Here is a 25596-nt window from a genome sequence, read left to right on the forward strand (position 1 = left end):
GGGGGCGAGGCGGGCGCGGAGGGCGGCGCGCTGGGAGCCACCTCGAGCCGCCTCTACTCCTCGCCGTCCCCAGCCGAGGGGCTCGGTCCCCGCTTGGCGTCCTCTCCCCGGGGCCCGTCCCCCCGGGCCACCCGGCTCCCGCCGCCCAGACCCCTCTGCTCGTCCTTCTCCACGCCCAGCACCCCGCAGGAGAAGTCGCCGTCCGGCAGCTTCCACTTTGACTATGAGATCCCCCTGGGTCGCGGCGGCCTCAAGAAGAGTATGGCCTGGGACTTGCCTTCTGTCCTGGCCGGGCCGGGCAGTGGCCGCAGTGCAGCGAGCATCCTCTGCTCCTCCGGGGGAGGCTCCAATGGCATCTTCGCTTCTCCCAGGAGGTGGCTGCAGCAAAGGAAGTTCCAGCCCCCACCTAACAGCCGCGGCCACCCCCATGTCGTGTGGAAGTCCGAGGTAGGGACCGGCATCGCGCGTCGTCACGGCCCAGGGCTGGGCACCCGGGCTGTTCCAGGGCGCCGTTGTTAATTCCATCATATTTACAGTCAGGCACCCGCCGAGGGGTTTCTGTGGTGTGGCTCTTCCACTTCAGCCGGTTATATGGTACCTGGAAATGGGACGTCCCTAGTGGCCACCCGCGTGTGTGTCTTGTAGGACTCGTTGGCTCCACTTTGGAGAAGTCCTGGGAGCTGGAGGAGGAGATGGTGGTCTGGTTTCCTGTTTAGGCTGCAGGCAATCTTATCCCTTCACCCGATCTTGATATTTTTCGGAACTCAAGTGATCTACTGCTAAGCTGTTAGTAACAATTGGATAAAATATATTTTGAAATATGTCTGCCATTTGGTTGTTCTACAGAGAATTCAGGAGCATTATTCTGGAGGGTGCTGTTGATTGTGTGTCTCTGTGTGCGTCTGTGTGTTTGGGTGGCAGTGGGGAGTAACTACTAGAATTCTCTAATTTTGATCTCTTCTTTTCCCTAAAGTTGTAATTTCAGAAATCTATGGTACTGAGTACTGGTTTAAGCTAGGAGAAGAAGAAAAAAATTGCTGCTTAGGGGCATGAAAGATCATGGAAATATGCTCAAATTCCACTGAGGACAGTTAGTAGTTAGTGAAATATACGTGAATACAGAATCAATTAATAAGGAACTTAGAGGAAGCTATTTGATACCCTTAAGATGTTTACTCCCTGGTTAAGTAGGATGGAAAATAGAGCTATTGGGAAACTGTGATTGATAGGATCTTGGATAGCAGCACAATTTTAGAGAATAAATAGTAGTTATTTTAAAAATGAACAACTCTTATCCCTTTCAGTCCACAAACTCTATAGGTTTGCCTTGGATCTGTTCCCATAAGGGAAGGGAGGTTCTATCAGTTGTAACTAAATATTTTAAAGTACAGTTAGCATTACAGAAATGAAATGAAATACCATGTAATTGCTGGAGATTTAGGCTAAATAAAGGAGACACAACCAAACAACACAGTTTGCAAACAGCATCCAAGATCATACACAGCTCTGTTAACATGAGATAACTGTTAGATTTTGGCTTTAATAGAACGCCTTAGAAAAATCACCATTATTTATCAGAAATATTAGCCTCACTTTAAAAAAAAATTCAAACGTATTGATTGTATATATTTGTGGCATACGGAGTTATGTTTCAACACATGTACACAATGTGTAGCGATCAAATCAGGATAGTTAGCAAATTCATCATTGCAACAACTTATTATTTCTTTAGTATCACATATTATTAATGTTAGTTATTGTGTCAAAGTAACTGTTGCTATTAGGTGGGTCGGGTATGGATGACAAAAAACTAACAAACATTGCTAACAATTCTGTCCGTTTTGTGAGGAAGTCAGGCAGTAGAAAGAAAAGTCAAGGCGGAGAGCAAGATGTTACCTACAAACCAGGGAACTCAGCATTGAAAAGGGGATGGGAAATTTAAACACTGAAATTCTCTTAGTTCCTAGGAGGGGCTGGATTCCCGCTCTGTTTCAGAAGTACACATTATCAGATTAATTTGCAGGAGCTGAGAGAAAAAGAAATGCCAAAGCAAGCCAACTTTTTGGATTAGATAGTCACTGATGTTCAGGTTCAAAACAAATTGCATCATTAAGAATATTCCTGCTTTTCTTAGCAACCATACCTACTTAGACTATTATATACAGATGCTGTTCATTGGTGTTGTGGCCCAAAGGAATTCAAATGTAGATGATCGCACTTGTTGCAAATGGTCTCCTTAGCCATTAAAATCTCATAATCAATACACAAATATCTGAACTGCAGCAACACTGGGTGGCTTCTAACTGTTCCATAAGGTGTTTGAGCAGTGTGCACGAAGCTCACCTACTATGACTTTCACCTTTTTTCAGTGGCTAAATCATAGTACATACCATCTACCAAAAGAACAAAATTTTCTCATAAGATGTCTATGTTTGGGTGTGTGTTGGGCGGAGTGGGGAGGGGGAATGTGGAAATCCCGTTATGCTCGAGCCAGACATGGAATGATTGGATGGAATCCTGGCATGTAAGTCCAATGCTGGTTTTGTTTAACAGAGGCCAAGATATCCTAATATAACCCCTGGGTCTGGAATTTAATGGCCTGGATTACCTTTCAAAGGTTTAATGCCCTGGAACTCTGTCAAAAATCAAGAAAATTCGTTTTATTGGGCACTGCTTGTCCTTCTCATTTGCAAGCAAGCTGGGTCCTTTGTCCATAAAGAGAATCTTTTCTAATGATGTCTAAAGTCCAGCAAATGAGCACCTTGCAAGGCTGCTTGGAGGCCCTGGAGGGGAGATGTGGCTAATACAGATGTGCCCTTCCTGGTTGTTCTGGCTCAGGGTTTCTCACCCTTGGCACTGTTGACATTTGAGGCCAAATGATTCTTTGTGATGGGGACTGTCCTGTGCACTGCAAGATGTTTAGTGGCATCCCTGGCCTCTACCCACTAGATGCCAGTAGCACTCCTCTCGACCAGTGTGACAGCAAACACTGTCTCTAGACACTGGGAATACCCACTGGGAGTAAAATTTGCCTTGGCTGAGAACCACTCCGCTAGTGAAGTTGAATGTGGCACCCCGTGCCAGCCATCTAGCGAGTGCCCACAGAAGTGCTTTCAGCTGGCCTGAAGTTTCCCTGGGGCCTTCGTCCAATTCGTAGCCACGAGGATCCGTCTGGAGTCATGCGTATGGACTCCATGTGCCTCATATGGTTTGTTCCAACGTTCTGTTTCCCTTCCATTGAATCCATAGGAAAGCCTGAGAATTCACCTTCAGCTTTAGCCAGTGATGGATCACCTCCATTTCCACTTAGTTCTTTCAGCAGATTCTCTGGTTTTAAACTAAATTGTTCACACAACAGCTCCTGCTCCCAAGACTCTCATAAATGCCTGCAGCTCTATTACTTGTGCTCACTCACAGCTCACAAATGGCCGTTTTATGGCCTAAACCTGGGAGGTGTCAGACAAAGTCAGCTACAACTCTGTTAATATTTCCTCACCGTGTGTTTTAGGATTGCTTTAATAAAATCTGATTCATGGATGTGCTGGACAGAATATTTGTTGAGTAGAAAAAGGGAGAAGACAAAGGGATAAATGGTCCATGGTGACACAATTCATACATGTTTCTCAGCGTGTGTTCTCAGCAGCCAAGCTCTACCCTGACTCTGGTCAAAGATCAGGGAATAGGTCTCATTTCAGTCCTAGGGTTCTCCTAATTCTTGTGCATCAGAGCTGGGATTATGCCCATAGCTGACCTAGAGTTTGCCAGATTCTGTAACACATAAAATGATTTCTTTATTTCCATGACTTCTATACTTTTCTTCCTTCATGTCATAAGCATTTCTAGGTACCAGGAATACAGAGAGACTAAAATATAGGGCCCGCCCTTACAGAGCCCACAGTCTAATGAGGGGATGGATGAGTCAACTGATAGGCATGGTGTAGAAGGATCAGCGCAGTGAGGGACCACAGAAGGGTGGGTGATAATTCACTGTGCACCTTGGAAGTCTTTGCTGTACAGAGAACATTTGAACTTGATCTTCAAGAATGACTGCCATTTAAAAGGAGAAGAAGGAAGGTGATTCCTTGATGAGAGAGAAAAGAGTAGATGTGGTAAGTCACAGAGGTTTTGGTGACACCAGAGTTTCCAATAGAGAGGACCTAGGGGGGCTTTCATGCAATAATTTGTTTGGAGGAGTAGATTAGGACACCTGCACTTTAATATATGTAGTAACCACATGGCTTTGTATGTGGTAACCTAGTGAAAGCAGAAATCAGACCTGTTTGGGGGGTATAACTATGGCATGGACAAAAATGACAGGAGGACCCAAGCACATTCCCCACACTGCAAGGAGCCCTTTGGTATCCCATCTGCAGAGAAGTGACAGCTGCTGAGTGTTTTCGAAGTGAGATGTTTGGTGGGGCTGGTGCACAGGATGTGTCTCACTGCGTGTTGGATGAGAGTATTCAGCAGGTAGGGTAGAGGTCATTTCCAAGAGCCCCTTGTGCACTTCTCAGAAGTTTGGACTCTATGTTGTGTAGATGGTGATTCTCAGTCTGGAGGTGACTGTGTCCCCAGGAGATATTTGGCAATGTCTGAAGACATTTTGGGATGTCACATTTGGGGGGGGTGGTGTGTGAGTTTTCTATCATTGCTGTAAAAAAATAACCACAAACTTGCTGGCTTAAAGTAACCCAAATTTATTATCTTACAGTTCCGGAGGTCAGTAGTCCCAACAGGTCTTACTGGCAGGGCTGTGCTCCTTCTGAAGGCTCTAGGATCTGTTGCCCTTCCTTTTCCAGTGGCCCTTTCCTTCATCTGCAAAGCCAACCATGTTGCATTTCTGTGACTCTTCCTCTGTATCCATTTCTCCCTCTGACTCTCTTATAGACTCTTGTGAGTACACTGGGCTCACCTGGATAATCCAGAATAATCTCACTGTTTTAAGATCAGTTGATTAGCGACATTTAAGTCCATCTGAAACCTTAATTATTTTTTGCTATGACATACTCACAGGTTCCAGGGATTTGGGCTTGGACATCTTCTGTGGAACATTATTCTGCTTACTACAGAGGAGCTGGTATTGGCATCTACTGGGGAGGCCAGGTTTGCTCAACACCCTACAGTGTACAGGACAGCCCCACAAGGAAGAATCATCTGACCCTCAGTGTCCAGAGTGCCGAGGCTGAGAAACCCTGCTATGGAGAAGGGAAGAAATTGGTGGCTTTTAAGCGTGAGGGTGAAACATGATCAGACATGTGTTTTGGAGGGATTGCTCTGGTGTGTGGGGTGGCATGGGTTATAAGCATGAAACAAGTGAGGGAAAAATAGTCAGAGGAGGTGAGAATGGGGAAACCATGCCAAGTATCCTGGAAAAAAGTGTGAGTTGGCATGTAAACATAGTACTTATGTATGAGGGCACTTCAAAAAGTTCATGGAAAGGGCAGACCCCGTGGCGCACTTGGGAGAGTGCAGCACTGGGAGTGCAGCGATGCTCCCGCCGCGGGTTCGGATCCTATATAGGAATGGCCGGTACGCTCACTGGCTGAGCGTGGTGCGGGCGACACCAAGCCAAGGGTTGTGATCCCCTTACCAGTCGCAAAAAAGACAAAAAAAAAAAAAAAAAAGTTCATGGAAAGATTCATATTATCTTTTAATTCTGTTTTTTCTCAAACTATTTGTATTTCCTAATTCTCCACTTTAGCACACTGTTTTCTTGCACTGTCGAACTACTTGAAAGTCGAACTCTTCCTTGTCATTATATTCTCCAAATCTGGCCCATGCTGCAGAGTTTTAGCAGGATCATCCTTCAGAGCAGTGGTTCTGAACCAAGAGGGAGTTTGGCAATGCTTGGTGGCATTTTTGATTGCCAAAACTGGGACAGGGAGGTGCTACTGGCATCTAGTGGGTGGAGGCCAGGGATGATGCTAAACATCCTACAATGCACAGGACAGTCCCCACAAGCAAATAATTATTCCACTCAAAATGTTAGTAAGTGCTGAGGTTGAGACATCTTGTATACGAGAAACTGAATTCTAGGTTTTGCTTTCTGGTACTATTTTCTCTCAGGCTTGTGGCTACAGTCTTTGTCATTTTCTTCTTCTTATGTCAGCCAAGGCTTTGAATTGGAAAAAAGTGCATTTCAATAGGTATTTATATCTGTGGGGAAAGAATTGAATGGTAAATATATAATGATGGAAACTGGAACTAAAATTTAAAATGTGCCAGAGAGGCACATTGCGATTACAAATAGAGGCTCGCTCACATCCCCCAAGAGGAACTAATTAAAGTGTGACAGCTTGAAACAGGAAATCGACAGAGTGTTGGGTGAGGAATTATGTCTGGAATCAGCATGATGCCTTACGAATTTTTAATTCAGGAAAATAGTTGTTTAGCTTTCATAGTCTCTCAGAGTATCTCTCTGCTAGAATCCCTTTTGAAGGTAATTTTAAACTGAAATGAAGAATCATGTGAAGACAACTTCTCAGATGCCTTGGAACTGAGCTTTCATTAGCATTTTAGGATTTGAGGGTTGGAAAGAGGAAATTTTAGACTCAGAAAGGACCTCGGGTAACATCTAGCTGCAACCTCCTTATTTTACAGTTAAAGAGAGGGACTGGAAAGGTTAAGCAGCACAAACTCGGACAATGAGCAGAAGGCACAACCACCCTGGAATCCTTCTTGACTCTCAGAATAAACTGCCAAACTTCTGGAAAAAGTAAGCGACCATGACTACTTGCATTTTCCAAAGAGTGCTTTTGACCATGGTCTCTTTTCTATCCCCATTACCTGCTGGAAGAGTTCTCTCGAAGGTCCCTAAATCCCAAGACTCATTTTCGTCCTCCTATGGCCAGGCTTCTGGGCAGAAGAGAGCACTGTCCCTCCGGCCCACCTTCCCCTCCATGCATTCCCTCTGCGCCTCTGCGTCTCTTCCTGCTCCTCTAGCCGGGCTTGCCTTTGTCCAGCAGTCCCCATGGTTCTGTGTTTTTTCCTTCAAGGCATTCTTCCTTGACGATCTCATTCACTTTTCTGACTTCAACCATCATCCCTCTAGGGGAGGCTCCTGGCTCTGTGTCCAGCTGGGCTTGTGTGTGCTCGAGCTCCTGACATAAATGCTGGAATTTCCTGCTGGACATCTGCTCACAGATGCCCGCTGGGCTCCTCCGATTCTACATGTCTGAAGCAAAGCAATTCAGCTCCACTTCCCTCTGGATGTGTTTCATTTTATGTATTCCTTATTTTGATTGTTGTCACCATTCTTCTGCTCGCTTAGGTTTGCCAGAGTGTCCTCAGTTCTCCCTCCCTTCTCTTTCTGCTCTACTCTCCAATAAATGATGAAGTCCTGTAATGTTTACTTCTCATTTGCTCCATTCTAGAAAGGGTTTGATGTGGTACGTATCTGTATCTGAGTTCTTTTTTTTTAGTAACTAACAGATTTATTGAAATATAATTTAAATACCATAAAATTCACTCTTTAAGTGTAAATTCCATGATTCTTAGTAAATTTACAGAGTTGTTCAACTATCACCCCAATCCAATGTTGGAATATTATGCTAAGTGAAAGAAGCTGGGCACATAGAGCTATGTATTGTATTGTTCCATTTAAATGAAATGTCCAGAAAAGACAAATCTGGGTCTGGAGATGCCTGAGTCTGGGGATGGGAACAAGGAGTGATTGCCAACAAACACAAGGAATCTTTGGGGGCTATAAAAATATTCCAATGTTGTATCCGAGTTCTTATATCTCTCTCAGGCTGTTCATTCTCCTCATCACCACCTAGTTTGGGTCTTCATTTGCTGTGGCCCCTGCTTGGTCACCCTGCCTTCACTTGCTCCCTGCTCCCATTTTGGTCTTCTACTCCAAAGACACCACTGTAATCATGTTAACCTCTGATCAAAAGCCTCTTATGGGTCTCAATGTGTACAGAATGAAATCCAAACTGCTTAGCTAGTCACTTCAAAACCCTTTATCATTTAATCCTATCCTACTTCCTTCCCTTCTCCCAGGAACTGTGGTCCAGCCAAGCCAAACTGGCCACTCAGCCACGTAGCCATCATATATTTATCCAGTGCCAGCTATGCTCTGGACACTGGGGCTGTATGTGGGGCAAACACATGGCTCCGCAAGGTGGTTACAGTCTGTGGAAGGAATAACTTCAAATCAGTAAATCTCTACACTCGTTCTGAGGTAGACAGAGTAATGGCCCCAAAGATGTTCATATTCTAATCCCCAGAACCAGTGAATATGCCACTTTATGTGGCAAAAGGGACTTTGTAGATGTGAAATGATCCTGGATTATCTGGATAGGACCAATGTAATCACAAGGGTCCTTACAAAAGGGAGGCAAAAGGATCAGAGTTAGAGAAGGAGATGTGAGGACAGAAGCAAGGTGTAGGGAAGAAGATTTTGAAGATGCTGCACTGTCGGCTTTCAAGATGAAGGTAGGAGCCATGAGCCAAGGTGTGCAGCAGCCTCCAGAAGCTGGTAAAGGCAAGGAAACAACTTCTCTGTTAGATCCTGCAGAAGGAATGCAGCTCTTCTGACATCTTGATCCTAGCCCAGTGGGACTTCTGGCCTCCATAACAGTGAGAGCATACGTGTGTGGCTTTAAGCCACTAAGTTGGTGGTCATTTGTTACAGCAGTGATAGGAAACTGATACAAGGATTAAGGAGCTCTGGGATATCTCAACTGAAACCAGTGGATGAGGAGGCTTTTGCCAAACAAAAAGAAGGGAATGGCCCCTGGCAAGAAGGAATGGCTTATGTTTAAGAGAGAAGATAGTATGCTTCAGGAACTTAGAGAAATCTAACTGGAATGGAGTATGGGAGTGGGAAGATGGTGAAGAGGAAGTCTGGCTGGGCTTTGAGCTTCATGACATGGGTTTTACCCATTTAATGTAAAGGTTCCCTGCAGAGATTTTTTTTCTCTCCTTCTCACTTTGCTTTTGATGCCCTGGTCCCATATCGACCTGAGAAGGATCCCTCTCTACTCTATGGCTCAACCAGATGCCACCTCCAAATGAATAAGTTTTCACTCTGGTATATGTCATGACACAGGATTTGCGGAAATGGGAGCTCATTTTTCCATAGTGAGATTCCAATTCTTCTTGTCTGGTGCTTGCACAAGGAGATGTGTGTTTCTTATCAGAATCTAGTCAATGACTGAGGGAGTCTGTGGGCTGACAGCAGTTCTCCCGGATCCCAAAGATATGACTTTGGGACATGACATCTTGTTCTAAAGTTCACTATATCTTCTCTGAGCCATTGCTTAGATAAGGAAAGTGGGACTATAATTGTAACTATGTTACAATACAGAAAAATAAAAAAAGAAAAGAAAAATCAAAACTGGAATGTAATGTGTAAAAAAAAAATAGTTATTGTGTTAGCTGGTAAAGAATGATGTTTTTATTAGTTATTAGGGAAATGCAAATCAAAGCTACAATGAGATGAATACAAAGCTACAGAAAGAATAACAAGAAATGACAAGGATGTGGAAAAACTAGAACCCTCATACACTCCTGTGGGAATGTAAAATGGTGTAGGAACTCTGAAACACAGTTTGGCAATTCCTCAAAAGTTAAACAGCAGTTTACCCAACAATTCTACTCCTGAGAATATACCCAAGAGAAGTGAAAACATATGTCCACACCAAAACTTATGCATGAATGTTATAACATTATTATTCATAACAGCCAAAATGGTGGAAACAGCCAAATGTTCATCAATGGATGAATGTGTCAACAAAATGTGATATGTCCATACAATGCAAGATTATTCAGCAATAAAAAGAAATGAAGTTCTGATACATGTTACAACATGGATGAATTTTGACAACATTGCGCTATGTGATAGAAGCTAGTCAAAAAGGATCACATATTTAATTCTATTTACAGGAAATGTCCAGAATAGGCAAATCCATAGAGACAGGAAGTAGATTAACTGTTGTCAGAGGCTAGGAGTAGAGAGGCATGGGGAGTGGCAGCCAATGGGTCCAAGGTTAATATAATAAAAATCACTGAATTTTACATTGTAAAAGTGTGAATTTTATGATCTCTGAATTTTATTTTCACTTAAAAAAAGAATGATGTTTATGACTTTCAGAAAATACACCGAATTTTGTCACTGCGTCAGGTTTTCAGTGAAATGTAAGCATGCATGTGGAAGAGCAGGTATGCAGTCAGTGCAGGCCCAAGGTGTTCTGCACGCCACCCTTGAAGATGCAGCAGGGGAGGAAGTAACGGTGCTGGCAGGTGCAACGGAGCAGTCAGCAGCCAGCCCTGGATTTTCCCAAACAGGTTACCGTGGAAAGTCTATGTCCTACTTACTGCACTTTGTAAGCGAGCACAGAGAAGCTATTAAAAAGGTTGTTTTTCAGAAAAGACAGAGATTTTAAAAGCTACTTACAATCTTCAAAAATTGCCTGGCCATTTCTCACCAGTTATTAATAGCTAAAGATTTTCAGGATCTGTTAAAACTAAAAGCAGTTTGAGAAAGTACCTGTCAAGTGATGTGCTGATGGACCCACGAGGAGAACTCTGAGCCTAAGAAGGTATCACGTCTTTGGAGAAATTGGAAGTGAATTGAGTTGTGTGGCCTCATGGACCAAGAAGATAACGCTGTGTTTCTGTAGACCTTGCCAGCTCATGGAACCAGGTGACTTAGTACCACCTCCAGGAGCTGAAGTATAAATAGGTGTTGGGTCCATTTTCAGATTGCATCGCTGATAACTTCCTCTCTCGGGGGTGGATCAGGAAGGGTCGGGCGATCTGGTCCTCTGAGACCGAGATGTGGATGGAGAAGGGGAAAGAGAAGCCCTAGGTGACAACAGCCGTGCTGCTTTGAGATTTTTTACAACAAGCCCTCTTTTATAGCTAATAATTTGTTCCGGAGAAACCCTGGACTGGGCCACTGGATTTTCTGGTTTTTGAACAAAGTATAATTCTGCTCAAATGGGAACTTCCGATTGATTATTTGCTCACTTCAGTTGAATTGTATTTGTCAGGTGATGATGATAATGATAAGTGAAATAAATAGTATTTGTAGAATTCTCACCACTTTTCTATTATTAGAACAATTCTGTGGGGTGATAGTATCAACCTTCATTTTATGGATGAAGATGCTGAGACTCAGATTAAGACGTAGCCAGACTCAGTTGGAGAGGGCATGAAATGAATGGGTTAAGCTTGACTCTGACCCAGACTGCCTGGGTTCAAATCCCAGCTCAGCTCTGTGATGTGGAACAAATTACGAAGCCCCTTTGTGGGCCCATTTTCCTCACTGATCCAAGGAGGGTAATGAACATGCCTACTTCAAAGAGTTTTTGTGAGGATTCCATGACTTAATTTCTTGGAAAGTACCCGGCACATAGGAAGTACAGAAAGATGCAAAAGAGGGCGAGGTTAAATAAAATTGAAGCTGTGCCCAGGTCACAGAGCTAGGAAGCAACAAAGCTAGGACTTGAATAAGAATTAATTTAGTCAACGCTATTAATTGTGCACCTACTATGTGTGCCAGGAGCTTTGGTCTTTCTAGCATGCCAGTTGAAGAGGGCTTAGGTGATCAGCAACTGAATGGGTAGACCCAGCTGTGTTGGACAACAGCAGATGGCAATTGGGAATTTATTTTGCTAGCTCTTAAGTAAGGTATACTTTTCATGACAGGCATGGGAGCAGCAACAGGCTGTCACCCCAGGCATTTTGGCCTAGTGACTTGGAACACAGGAATTTGCCAGACTTGCATTGTGGATTTGGTGTAACCCAAGAAATGCCAAATGCCAAGGGGCAGCCTTCATTCCAACACACAATAACTTCATTGCATCAGATGCTTTTTGTTTGTAGAAGACATAGAATGTTGGAAACTGGCAGGCTCCCGGTGCAGCCCTGGTTCTCTAGCTGGTAAATGGCAGTGCGCTTCTCACCTCAAGCCTGGTGTGTTCTCATTTCCTTATACTGCCATTGTCACATGAGACCAAGCTTGTCTCAGCAACATCTGTCCAGGGTCACAAGGCAGCATCACCAAATTGACACAGTACCATCTACACTCAGAGGCTTTTTTGCTCAAAATCTAACTGTAACTCCCATTAGCTTTTCTAGACTGACTTTAGCATTCTATAAACAAAGTAGAATGTTAGGGGGGAAAGTCCTTAAAAGTCTTCCATCTAATCTAGACATCCTTGTGATACTTAAATCCTGTCCATGACATCCCCAGCCTATGTCCAGACAACCCCCCCCAAACAGAGACCTTTACAATTTTACCTTTAGACTATAATGGACATAGAAGCTCTTCCTGGAATTGTGTTAAAAACCAGTCTTCTGGGACTTTCACTATGCTACAAACAAATTCTGCCTCTCCTGTTATATAGACAATCACCAATACTGAGTTATTATGGTTGGTGAGGAAGCAGAGGTTGACATAGCTTTCTTTCTGAGCATCAACACAAGTGTTTGGTCATATTTGCTCTTTGGCAGATAAGAATTGTAAATACATTAAACTAGAATTAAATAATAGTTTAAACTAAAATTAAACTATTGACCCAAAGACCTCTTGCAAACGACTTGCAGAAATCCAGGATTAGAACTCGCTGGCTTTAGGTTCTCACTGCCAACCCAATGAGTCAGGTTTCCTTCATGATTTATAAGAGAGCTTAAAGACAGGTGCAGTTTTCATGTGATATCATGGAGTGTTGTTGTTCTGGGTCTTTCAGCACGCTCCCAAGGAGGCATGTTGAATCTGGCTTTTAATGTTGATATATTATCAATGAATGGTGTCATCAGAATGTATTTGTCAAAATGCTGAAAAAAAAAAACCCATGAAAGGTGATACGGCGATGGTTCGCAGACTTGAAGGTCAAGAAGGGTGATATGAATCCCAGACTTGCTCCAGAAGCTCCGAGGCATGAGCTCAGTAAATATATTGTTGTTCTGCTGCATTGGCAATATTTTAATCTTTTAATGTGTGATTAAATTGGAAATATTTTGCTTTTTCTTATATAGCTGAAAGTGCACTGTGAAAAGATGGTTAAAGCGTTATAGAAAGGACCAAATATTTAGGTTCTCATTCAGGGTTCTTTTTGCTGAAATTGGTTATTCAGAGTTACAAGCTAAAACACAAAGTGAAATGGTTTAATTCTCTTTGAAATATTATTCTAAGTTTTGATTCTCCTTGGGGTCAGCTAGATGCAGGAGAGCCAATGGGTTGTGATTGTCTGGTTTAACTTTTCTCATCTAGAACTATCCTTTTCACAGAAAATCTTTAAAATCCTGCTACACATTTTATTCTCTTCATAAGGTTATCACTTCTGATTTATATGATGGTACTTCAAAAAGTTCATGGAAATATTTGTATTATCTTTTGATTCCATTTTTCCATGAACTTTTTCAAGTACCCTCGTATAACAATATGGTACATGTAGCTTACGTAAATGTTCATTAAGTGAATCTAAAACCATTCTAAAAAATAGTTTTTATTAAGTTCGTCGAATGAGAATGAAAGTTAAATGGTCAAGAAGAAAATTAACTTAGTATACTTACAAAGATTCCTTCCAATTAATTAATTAAGTGTTTCTATATAATATTTTCACAATGCAGAAAGGTTAATTTTTTCTTTTTATTTGAAAAGACTTGCAGAGTTCTAGATCACAACCTATTGGTGTGATTTCTCTCTGTCTATATGTATATACATACAACTTTTAACTTCATAATAACATCTTGCTTTAGAAATAAAAAACGAGAGGTTGATTATTACTATACATAATTGGAACAATGTGGATACATTATTTTTTTATGAAAATAAAAGTTTTTAAAACTTTGTGAAAAAAATAAAAATATAACTATGGTACACTTGTAGAAACTAAGAAATAAACCTTAGAAACAGGTTCATTATCGAGGTAACCTTGGTGATACTTTTAATTGAAATACAGAGCTTACTTGGATTTTACCAGCTTTTCCACTAATGTCCTGTGCGAAAGCCCTGTGCCTTAGTTTGAGTTCCCCACAGAGGCAGGACCTGGGTGAATGCAGTATATTGGAAGGTCGTCCCAAGAAGCAGGAGTGAAGAAGGGAGGAAGAAAGAAGGAAGGAGGAAATGCCATCGTCAGGTTGTGTCATGGTCGCAGCTGTGGACAGTAAGATGACTAAAGTTCCACCAGGACCACTGTAAAGTGTGTAGAATGCCTTTTGGGATGATCTACCTGTGTTTCAGTTATCTATTGCAGCATAACAAATCAGCCCCAAACTTAGCAGCATGATTCTGTGGGTCAGGAATTAGATCAGGGCTCAGCTGGGCAGTTCTTCTGCTCCACATGGCATCTCCTGGGCTCACTCACTTGGCTGCTTTGAGCTGGTTTCTGGGATGTCTGGAAAGTTCAAGATGTTTTCACTTACATGTCTGGTGCCTTAGTGCTTCTCCATGTGGCCCCTCCTTCTCCAAGTGGCTAGCTTGGGCTTCCTCACCACATGGGGGTCTCACAGTATTTGGTCAAAGTGAGTCACAGGCCAGCCCAGATTCAAAGCAAGGGAAATAGAATCTACCCCTCGATGGGAGTAGCAACAATGAGTTTATGGCCTTCTTTAATCTGCCATAAACTAAGGGGTGGGAAGCTGGAGAATGTCTCCATTGGTTTCCATCCACCATTGGTTGAGATTGCTTCTGGGGTTCTAACTACCTCTTACTTTTTGCACTTGACTGACTGCACTACAGGTGGATCACTAGCAGCACAATGTTCATCTGAGCTTGCACAGAGCTGCCCAGCACAGCTGCAGCTGAACTCAAAAATTTTAGAATAGTTTCACGGGGAGCAGCATTTAGAATCAGTCACCTGCAATCTTAGCTAACCAAAAGCATAACTGAAAAACAATATGATCATAGACTTTGGTGGTGTCTAAGCCTGAGATCAAATCCCATTAGGAGGTATGAATTTCCTCAACTTTAATGGGGAATTTAATTGCACTTTGTAGGAGGTTGTGAAATCAATTGGTGAGTGTACTTAGGACTGATAGGCTGTGAGGGATCCTGCAGAGGTGTCTATTGCTTGTTATTTGATTTGATTCAATGTCAAATGCTGTCATAGGAATATGCAAATAGATTTTATAATGCCTCCAGGGGGGAAAGGCAAGAATACTATGGTAAATGTAAATAACAACTGTGAGATGCAATTTTAGGCTTTTTAAACTGTAGGGAAAATGTATGGTAGCCGAGGAATAATGATTCAGTATAGTTTTTCCTCTATGTTGAAGTTTTAATATTTGTGTGCTATATTTCTAATTGTATCAGAAAGAATGCTATTTGGTTCCTGTCAAATATATGTCCATAAATAAATGGCAAAAAAAGCCCTTTTTATTAAATGCAGAGTTGGGGCAGAGAGTAATTAAGACTATACATCCCAGCCCTGTAGTGGTTGCTCATTAGATGAGAGCTATTACTGATTCATGTGCTGCCCTTAGGGTATTTGCACATATACTTCAATTGGCAAGAACTGCAACCCAGACAACCCCCATTTGCTGCAAGAGTATCATTGGGCAAAGCTGCTTGTTCTTAGAACTTTTCATTCTCCTCCATGGAGATCCTTCCAAATGATTAGATATTAACAAGAAACATGGAGCAACACAGACAGGAATCTTCAGTTAGAACTGGTATTCTAAAGCTTAGAGGCATGGGATGGTAAATGAAGAAATTTAATTTTTGCTATCATTACCTGATAATGGTAATCTATATTAGCCACCGGAGTATTATTCATCATTCTGTCTGATTGATTCACTCACTCATTCATTTATCAAACAGTTCAGCATATCTTAAGTGTCAAACTCTGGGTTTAGCAAGACCATAATTAGAATAACTAATATGTACCGAATGCTTGCCTTGAGCTAGTTACCCTACTACATGCTTTAAAAGAATTTAAATTAAATACTTGCAATAAATCCTTATAATAATCCAAGGAAATCCAAAGCCAGTAAGTGGAAAAGGTGGAATTTGAACCCAGCTCTGAGAATTCCACCCAGAAAAGTAATACATATGGTCCTTGTTCCAAAACTCCTCAGAGTCAAGAGCGACATAATAGTAGCTAACAATTATTGGGCACTTACCTGAGCCAAACACTCTTAGAATTACTTTATTTTCATGAATTAAGTTAGTTCTTAGATCAACTCTATGAGTTATTATTGGCTCCATGTTTTAGACGAGGAAACAGACACAGAGAATTAAGTAATTCACTTGAGGTGACACAGCTAGTAAGGGATAGGACCAGGATTTGAATGCAGACAGCCTGGCTTTAGATCTCTTGCTTGTAACCATCACCCTTTATAGGCTGGATTTGGTACCTTATCATGTGGCTAACACAGAAGTTTGTGGAAGGGTCTCTAAGAGTTGATAAGGGGGGATATCTCATTCTGCCTCGGGAAGCCAGGGGAGATGACACTTGAGGTCAGTCTTAAAACAAGGAGTATGAGTTTGTCTAGAGAACAGGAAGGCAAGTAGAAGAAACAGAATGAGCTGAGGTGTGTAAGTATCAGCAAGCAGGCCATAGTCTGGAAACTGAAGGTTGTCTGATATGATGGGAAGGTGAGTCATAAATTCTGGAATTCTGCATATGAGTTAATCTGGTACCCAATCAGCCATTAAGATCCAAACAACAGGACCAACAATAATTACACAACACCTTTTTAAACTATTTATTTTGAGATAATTTTAGGTTTACAGAAGTGTAGCAAAGATAGTCCAGAGGGTTCTCGGATATCCTTCACCCTGCTTGCCTTAATGTTAACATGTCATATAACTATGGTACACTTGTAGAAACTAAGAAATAAACCTTAGAAACAGGTTCATTATCGAGGTAAACTTGGTGATACTTTTAATTGAAATACAGAGTTTACTTGGAATTTACCAGCTTTTCAACTAATGTCCTTTTGCTGCTCCAGGATCCCACACTGTATCTAGTTGGCTTCCTGGTTATCCTCCAATCGGTCTTTGTCTTTCATGATCTTGCCACTTTTGAAAAGTGCTGACTGGGTATTTTATAGAATGTCCCTCAATTTTGGTTTGTCTGATGTTTTCTCATGATTAGAATAGGGTGATGGGAAGAATACAGGAAACATCATTTGAACACCAAGTGTCACTGTTTATCTACATTAGTAAAACGTGATGTTTCTATTAATGGTGATGCTTTCCACCCACTCAGCCACATCCTCCTGCCCTGTGTGCCTGGTTACCTGGGCATATGCTTGTTGAGAAGATACAGTATCGAAGGCATAAACTGTGTCTGAGGGACTAAACGAAGCCACCTTTAACAGTGCTCTCTTCAGCAATCACCTGACTTGACCGGCCCTTCAGCCATATTCTTGTTCTCTGCCCTGCAATTTGGATGGCCTGCCCTTCCCCATCCCGCGAGATACTCTCTCATGGGCTGTTGCTTTGTCTGTCCTTATTGCCACCCTGGGCCACCAACAGCTTGTCTTTGAGTGCTGCATTTGTTGGTGTGTGAGGCTGGGAAAAATGCAAGATCAAAATGCTTTTTGTCATTCCCCTATCAGAGGGGGAAGGAAGATCTGGGCTTTGAGTAAGTATTCATTTACATCAGCAGCATTCCTCTGTGCTTGCTGGATGCCTACTTCTCTCTTGTTAACAGTGCTAGAATAAACACATAATTCTAGCAAAATATTACCAGTGTGTGCTGTTTTCTTTCACTTGCCAGGATTGTTTTATAATAAATGCCTTTGGAAAAAATACAAGGGCACTTGAAAATGTTTGGGGGAAAATGGAATTAAAAGATAATACAAATCTTACCATGAACTTTCTGAAGTGCCCTCATACGATTGGCCAGCTTCCTCAGCAATGATGTCAATATCTCGAGAGGACGAAGTGTGGATTTGGGATGCGCTTTGCAAAGAGAAGCAAAATATGTCTGGTTTATACTACATTCCTTGAATACACTGATCTTGGTACCTATGAGCTTGATTTGAACTTGGTTGAAAAATGTTGATGTCATTATTTCGTATGATATTCACTAATTAAATATCATTTAGAAGGTAAATCTACCATAAAGATTCATGTAAAACTGAGTGGTACTAAAACAGATGTTCATAATGTACTTTCATGGTAGGAATTTATAGATTAAATCAGATATTCATGTTTGTCAAAAACCATTTTAGTCAAATGGAAGAAATGGGTTTTCTTAACAATTTTGTTCATTTGGCTTATATCATGTCTTAGCTTTAACTATCACTTCCATCCTTTAGAGGTGCAATTGTTATTTCCCTCCCCAGTTGAATCCTAGTCCCATATGAGGGGTCTTCAAAAAGTTCATGGAAACATTCACATTATCATTTAATTCTATTTTTCCATAAACTTTTTGAAGTAACCTTATATTTCCATTCACCTACAGAATGTCTCTACTTGTAGATCCTGCCACCACTTCAAACTCTGAATGTTCAAAATAATTAACAGTCCCTTCCCCCAATAAAAGAAAAGTAAATAAATGAATAAATAAACCACAACCAGCTTTCTCTAAACCTCCCTGTTTTGTTCCATGATAACCATTTTCACAGCCTTGGGGCCTTGATCGCTCCTCCTTTTTTCTATTCTGTGTTCAAGTGACCCCCAAACAAGGACTCTGGGCTTAGCCATTTAACTTGGTTTGGCCATTGGGACATTAGAAAATGCACCCCCGGGCCGGCCTGGTGGCGCACTGCTACAGTGCGCTGCCTCCCGCCGAGGGTTCGGATCCCACATACAGACCGGCCGCTCACTGGCTAAGCGAGGTGCAGGTGCAACACCGAGGGTTACGATCCCGTTCCCGGTCCCGGTCCGGTACGGGCATGACACTGAGGGTTGCGATCCGTTGCGGGTCACGAAAAAAGACAAAAAGGAAAAAAAAAAGAAAATGCACCTCAACATGGAGCCGGGGGAAGCCAAACCCGCCTGTAGCCAGGTAAAGAACACACCAAAAACACCATTTCCATGCAGGTAGCCCACCATAGCATCTGCAGATGACATGGCTGCCACAAAAGTGGCTAGTTGCCATAACAGTAGTCACAGCCACCATGCAGGTGGCCCACCAGACACTCAAATAATGCATTGACATAAGGAGATAAGGAGAGTCACCAGAAGAGGGAAAAAAACCAAAAAACAAAAGAAGAGCTCCTCTCTCCACAAAGCACTCTCCACAATAATAGAAGAAGCATCTGCTCTATGATAAAAGGGAGGGACCTGAACATACCTCACTCAGCACTGGACAGATCATCTAGGCAACAGATCAACAGAGGAACAGTTAAGCTATCAGAAGGAGAGAACAGATCTATGGTTATCAGATGGGGGGATGGGGAGAGATTGGATAAGGAGCATAAAGAATAAGTATGATTTATAATAATGAATATGCTAGAATGAAAAAAACAACAGCAAATGGCCCCCAAGACTTGTGTCTCTTTTTACGCAATGTTCATATGTAGCCTTTCTCTCTGTTCATCCTGGCACTGACACTCATTTCTCAGACTGGGCCTTCTAGCTAGTTTCCTGGGTGATGGGTTCTCTGTTTTAATCCATCCTTTTATCTTCCTTAAGCACCAATATCATCATTTAATTTCATGTTATGAAGTCCCTGTCACCTAACTATGCTTGTCACCCTCTGGCCCTCCAGTGCCCAACAGGTCTTCTGGGTTGGCATGCCTCTCGTTCTTCTCTCTTCTAACTCCATGCTTCTTCAAAGATCCTATTCAAGTCTCACAGTCATCTTCCCAGCTCTAAAACCCAACAAAATAACAAGCACTGAGATTGAAGTGGTAATTAGCAATCTTCCAACAAAGAAAAGTCTGGGTCCAGATGGCTTTACACCTGAATTGTGTCAAACTTTTAAAGAGGAGTTAATACCACTTCTCCTCAAACTGTTCCAAACAATTGAAATAGAAGCCACTCTCCCAAACTCATTCTACGAGGCCAACATAACCCTGATACCAAAACCAGGTAAAGACACAACAAAAAAAGAAAATTACAGGCCAGTATCCTTGTTGAACGTAGATGCAAAAACCATCAACAAAATATTAGCAAATGGAATACAGCAACACATTAAAAAAATTATACACTATGATCAAGTGGGATTCATCCCAGGGATACAAGGACGATTGAACATACAAAAGTCAACAAATGTGATACATCACATAAACAAACTCAAGGACAAAAACATATGATTATCTCAATAGACACTGAAAAAGCATTTGACAAAATTCAGCATCCCTTCATGATGAAGACTCTCAACAAATTACGTACAGAAGGAAAATATCTCAATACAATAAAAGCCATTTATGATAAGCCCACTGCCAGTATCATCCTGAATGGGGAAAAACTGAGGGCCTTTCCCTTAAGAACAGGAACAAGACAAGGATGCCCACTCTCTCCACTACTATTTAACATAGTACTGGAGGTACTAGCCAGAGCAATCGCAAGAGAAAGAAATAAAGGGAATCCAGACTGGAAAAGACAAAGTTGAACTGTCTCTATTTGCAGATGACATGATACTATATATAGAAAAACCTAAAGACTCTATCAAAAAACTCATAGAGCTGGTTAATAACTTCAGTAATGTTGCAGGATACAAAGTAAATGCCCCCAAATCAGTTTCATTTATATACACAAATAACGAACTAACAGAAGGAGAAATAAAGAAAGTAAGCCCATTTACAATTGTTACACAAAAAATAAAATACCTAGGGATCAATTTAACCAAGGAGGTGAAAGACCTCTACAATGAGAACTATAAACCACTTCTGAAAGAAATTAAAGAAGACTTAAAAAGATGGAAAGATATTCCATATTCCTGGATTGGAAGGATTAACATTGTGAAAATGTCTATACTACCCAAAGCGATCTACTGATTCAATGTAATCCCTACCAAACACCAATGACATTCTTCACAGAAATGGAAAAAACAATCTTACCTTTCATATGGAACAACAAAAGACCCCAAATAGCTAAAGCAATCCTGAGCAAAAAAAGTAAAGCCAGAGGCATAACACTACTTGACTTCAAATTATACTGCAAAGCTATTGTAACCAAAGCAGCATGGTACTGGTATAAAAATAGATATTGAGACCAGTGGAGTAGAATTGAGAATCCAGAAATCACCCCTCAGGCTTACAGCCATCTGATATTGGACAAAGGCAACAAAAATCTACATTGGGGAAAAGACTGCCTCTTCAACAAGTGGTGCTGGGAAAACTGGATATCCATATGCAGAAGAATGAAACTAGATATGCATCTCTCACCACATGTGAAAATCAACTCAAAATGGATTAGAACCTTAAGTTTAAGACCCTAAACTGTAAAATTACTAAGGGAAAATATAGGTGAAACACTCCAGCAACTAGGTCTGGGCACAGACTTTATGAACAGGAGCTTGAAAGCACAAGCAGCAAAAGAAAAAATAAACAGGACTTATCAAACTGAAGAGTTTCTGCATGGGAAAGGAAACAATCAACGGAGTAAAACAACGACCTACACAGTGGGAGAAAATTTTTGCTAACTATGCATCTGACAAGAGATTAATATCCACAGTATACAAGGAACTCAAACAATTATATAGCAATAAATAAATAAATAAATAAACAAATAAATAAATAAAATAACCCAACTAAAAAGTGGGCAAAGGAGCTGAATAGACATTTTTTCAAAGGAACACATACAAATGGCCAACAGGTACATGAAAAAATGCTCAACATCACTAGTCATCAGGGAAATGCATATTAAAACTACATTGAGATACCACCTCACCCCAGTTAGACTGGCTATAATCAAAGAGACAGTGAATAACAAATGCTGGTAAGGGTGTAGGGAGAAGGGAACACTCCTACACTGTTGTTGGGACTGTAAATAGTACAACCACTATGGAAAACAGTATGGAGCTTTCTTAAACAACTACAGATAGATCTTCCATATGATCCAGCAATCCCACTTCTAGCTATATACCTAGAAGAATGGAAATCATCATGTTGAAGGGATACCTGCACTCTCATCTTCATCACAGCTCTGTTTACAATAGCCAAGACATGGAACCAACCTAAATGTCCATTGATGGATAATTGGATAAGAAAACTGTGGTATATACACACCATGGAATACTACTCTGCCATAAAAAAGAATGAAATGCTCCCACTTGTAAAAATATGTATGAGCCTGGAGAAACTTATGTTGAGTGAAATAAGCAAAGCACAGAGGGATAAATACCACATGTACTGACTCATATGTGGGAGCTAAGAGAGAAAGAAGGAAGGAAAGAAAGACCACAGAAGTGCATTGGACTTGCAGAGGGAGAGAACATTCTATGACCTACAAAGTGGAGTTGGGAGGAAGAGGGGAGGGGGAGGGAGGTTGGAGATAATTGGGTGGGGGACACGGGGTACAAATGCAATTTGTGGTAATGGGTATACAGCCAGTATGAATCTGGCCCCCACATAATGGGCATGAAGGGTGACAATCAGCTTTGTATATCATGAACATTCATAACCAATTAAAAAAGGAAAAAGAAAGCACCCAAATCCTTTATTTGAAAAGAAGTTCAAAGAAAAGTAAAATTAATGTGGTTTGTCTACTTCCTGAGAGGATGACTTAAAACAGTTTTGCAGGTAAATTGTGATAGCATCTATAGAGTTGAGCATTTGGGTATTGCTGAGAACCTTGGTAGCCACTTAATATTATCATATCCATAGTTTCACTTTTTAGAAATAAAGTAATTTTTCCACCCTGAAACTGTTGTGGATGTGAGGTTTAGAGTATTGAATGGCCCACATTAATATCAGGAATAGATAAAAGTTTTAGATTTTTTTCTTTTGGACTACAGTTCTATGGATTTTAACACATGTATAAATTTGTGTAACCACCAGCACAATCAGGGTACAGAATATTTACACCCCTCCAAAAATAAAAAACTCTCTGGAATTATCCCTTCACGCTCCCACCCTGCCCCCACTGGCAACCACTGATCTGTTCTCCAGCACTATAGTTTTGTCTTTTCAAGAATGCCAAATAAGTGGAGTTGTACAGTATGTAATCTTTTGAGACTGGCTTCTTCCATTCGTCAGAATGCCTTTGAGATTTATCCAAGTTGTTGCATTACCAAGAGTTTGTTCCTTTTTATTGCTAAGTAATAAATTCCATAATATGGTTGTACCATAGTTTGTTTATCCATTCATTCATCAAGATATATTTGGGTTGTTTCCAGTTTTGAGCAATTAGAACAGCTATAAAAATTTGTTTACAGGATTTTGTGTGAACACGAGTTTTTGTTTCTCTAGGGTAAATCCCCAGAGTGGGATTGCTGAGTCATATAGTGAGCGTATGTTTAACTTTTTGAGAAAATGTCAAACCATTTTCCAGAGTCGCTTTACCATTTTGCATTCCCATCAATGATATATGAGCATTCTAGTTGACTCACATCTCTGTCAGCACTTGGTATTGTCAGTGGTTTCTATTTTATCCATTCTAATAGGCGTGTAGTGGTATCTTATTGTGGTTTTGCTTTGCATTTCCCTAACAGCTAATGATGTTGAACATCTTTTCATGTGTTTATTGGCTATCCTTATATCCTCTTCGGTAAAGTGTCTGTTCAAGTTTTTTGCCCATTTTTTAACCATGTAGATTTAATTCTTATAAGAGAAAATTTTTCCTAGATTTCTCTAGGTAAGAGCATAATGAAGACGTTCATGTTTTAGCAAGGATGGAGGCAGAGGCTTCTAGCTAGGGGCAACAGTGGCAGCAAGGTTGAGTTTCTGATGGGAGTGGTATCTGTTTGGTGACAATGTGGTTGCAGCACAGTTGAAGTTTTGGAGGCAACATATTATAGCATCTGGATCTTGAAGAGGGCCAGATTCAGTGTAAACACCAGGTCAGCTATGATGTGGTTTTGGAAATTGCTCTGGGAAACTTGGTTCTGAGCTTCTGCATGATTGTGTTAGCTGCCCAATATCCTCTCAACTCCTTTTTTCATTACTTGGAGTCAGCTTCTAAGAACCTGGGCTACAACATCAAATTATATACTGAATTAGTTATCTATGGCCAAAATAAAGCTGTGTAGCAAGCAACCACAGAGCTTGATTTCATGCAACAATGAATAGGTATTTTTACGCATGGGTCTGTAGGTTGGTGGAGTAGTTTGGCTGATGTAGGCAGAACGTGGCTGATCTCTACTGGGCTTGCTCGTGCATATGTGGTCAGCAAACATGTTGGCAGGGGATAATTTATCTTGGTTCCCTGCGTTCTCTCATTCTCCAGCAGGCTAGCTCAGGCTTGTGCTCACGGTTGATGCAGGGTTGAGAGAGAGAGAGGATGCTTCAAGCCTCTGGAGGCGTAGGCTGGAAACTGCATACCGTCACCTCTGCTGTCTTCTATTAGTCAAGCCACAAAGCTGAACAATATTCCATATGCGGATATACCACATCTTGTTTACCCACTAATCAGTTGGTGGACATTTGAGTTGTTTCCACTTTTTGGCTATTATGAATAGTGCTGCTGTGAACACTCTTGTACAAGTCTTTTTGTGGACATATGTTTTCAATTCTCTTGGGTCTATACCTAGGAGTGGAATTTCTGAGTACCCTGAGGTTTAAACAAATTTATTGCTTAGGGTATTTTTGGCAAATATGATAGTTGATTTTGCTGGGAACATAATTTTTTGGCCTAAACAAGGTATGAATATAAGGCATGTTATGAGTAAACATCTTAGGAGAGTTCCCCAAAACCAGCTCTACATATGACTCTAAGTGACAGCACCGAAGTTGGGATAGGTGCCTAGTATCTGTAGGTGAGTATTTTGAAGTGATTATGTAAATTATGCTGTTTATTTCCAAGATGTAATGCATATATAAAAATTAAATCTTATATTTAATATTAAATGTATGATATATTGCCTGTACTTGGTATTAACATGCATACATAGGTAAATTAGAAAAGGTGAAATGGATCTGTACGTGTGGCCTAAAAACAAGTAAAAGAAAGGGTAAAGTTACAAACTATCATTGGCCTGTCAAGCAATGTAGAAAAAGCCTGGATGCTTGTTATTTTTCAAAATGGTGTTTTTCCATAGGGAGAAAACACATGATGAGAAAAAAAGATGAGAAAGCAAGTGATGTTGCCAACCTTTTGCCAGAATGATATGATTGATAATTACATGCAGCTGCACAGAAACAACGTGGGCATGCTTAGAATTTGCTGAAGTGGTTTCTATGCTTCCTTCCCTGGGGGCTGTTAAAATTCTTCAGCATAAGAGCATTTGAATAAGGAGAATGCAGTATTGCCTTTTGCCCCATACTGAGTTTATTCAAGCATGCAGAATGTATGTGTTGCTGAAATGCTCCAAAGATAGGTTATGGAAATATTTATAATGTACATACCAATTTGTTCATATATTTTCAATACATGCTTTTAAAATTTTTATTCTTCTCTGAAGTTTTTCAATATCTGTATGACCAAATTTATTGCATCATCTCTTAACTTGACCAAGATGTTATGCATGGTGTGGCCTTCTATAGGCTGAAAGCGACAATTCAGCATGTCACAAAAGGTTCTCCTCCTTAAATGATGAGGTTTCGATCCACTTGTCACAATTGTCGGTGTGCCAAGTCCCA

At 41.0% G+C, this 25596-nt stretch overlaps 1 protein-coding gene across 1 annotated transcript in view; it reads left to right on the top strand.

Moving 5' to 3' along the window:
* Nucleotides 1-25596, top strand: part of ARHGAP6 (Rho GTPase activating protein 6) — a 482346-nt gene that overhangs the window by 428 nt on the left and 456322 nt on the right. Inside the window, 1 exon segment of the mRNA XM_008571217.1 lies at nucleotides 1-447. This exon segment is cut by the window's left edge and continues 7 nt beyond it. Within this exon segment, the coding sequence (XP_008569439.1) occupies nucleotides 1-447 (447 nt within the window).

Source organism: Galeopterus variegatus, unplaced genomic scaffold, assembly GCF_000696425.1.
Source record: "Galeopterus variegatus unplaced genomic scaffold, G_variegatus-3.0.2 Scaffold37, whole genome shotgun sequence".
Taxonomy (NCBI): Eukaryota; Metazoa; Chordata; class Mammalia; order Dermoptera; family Cynocephalidae; genus Galeopterus; species Galeopterus variegatus.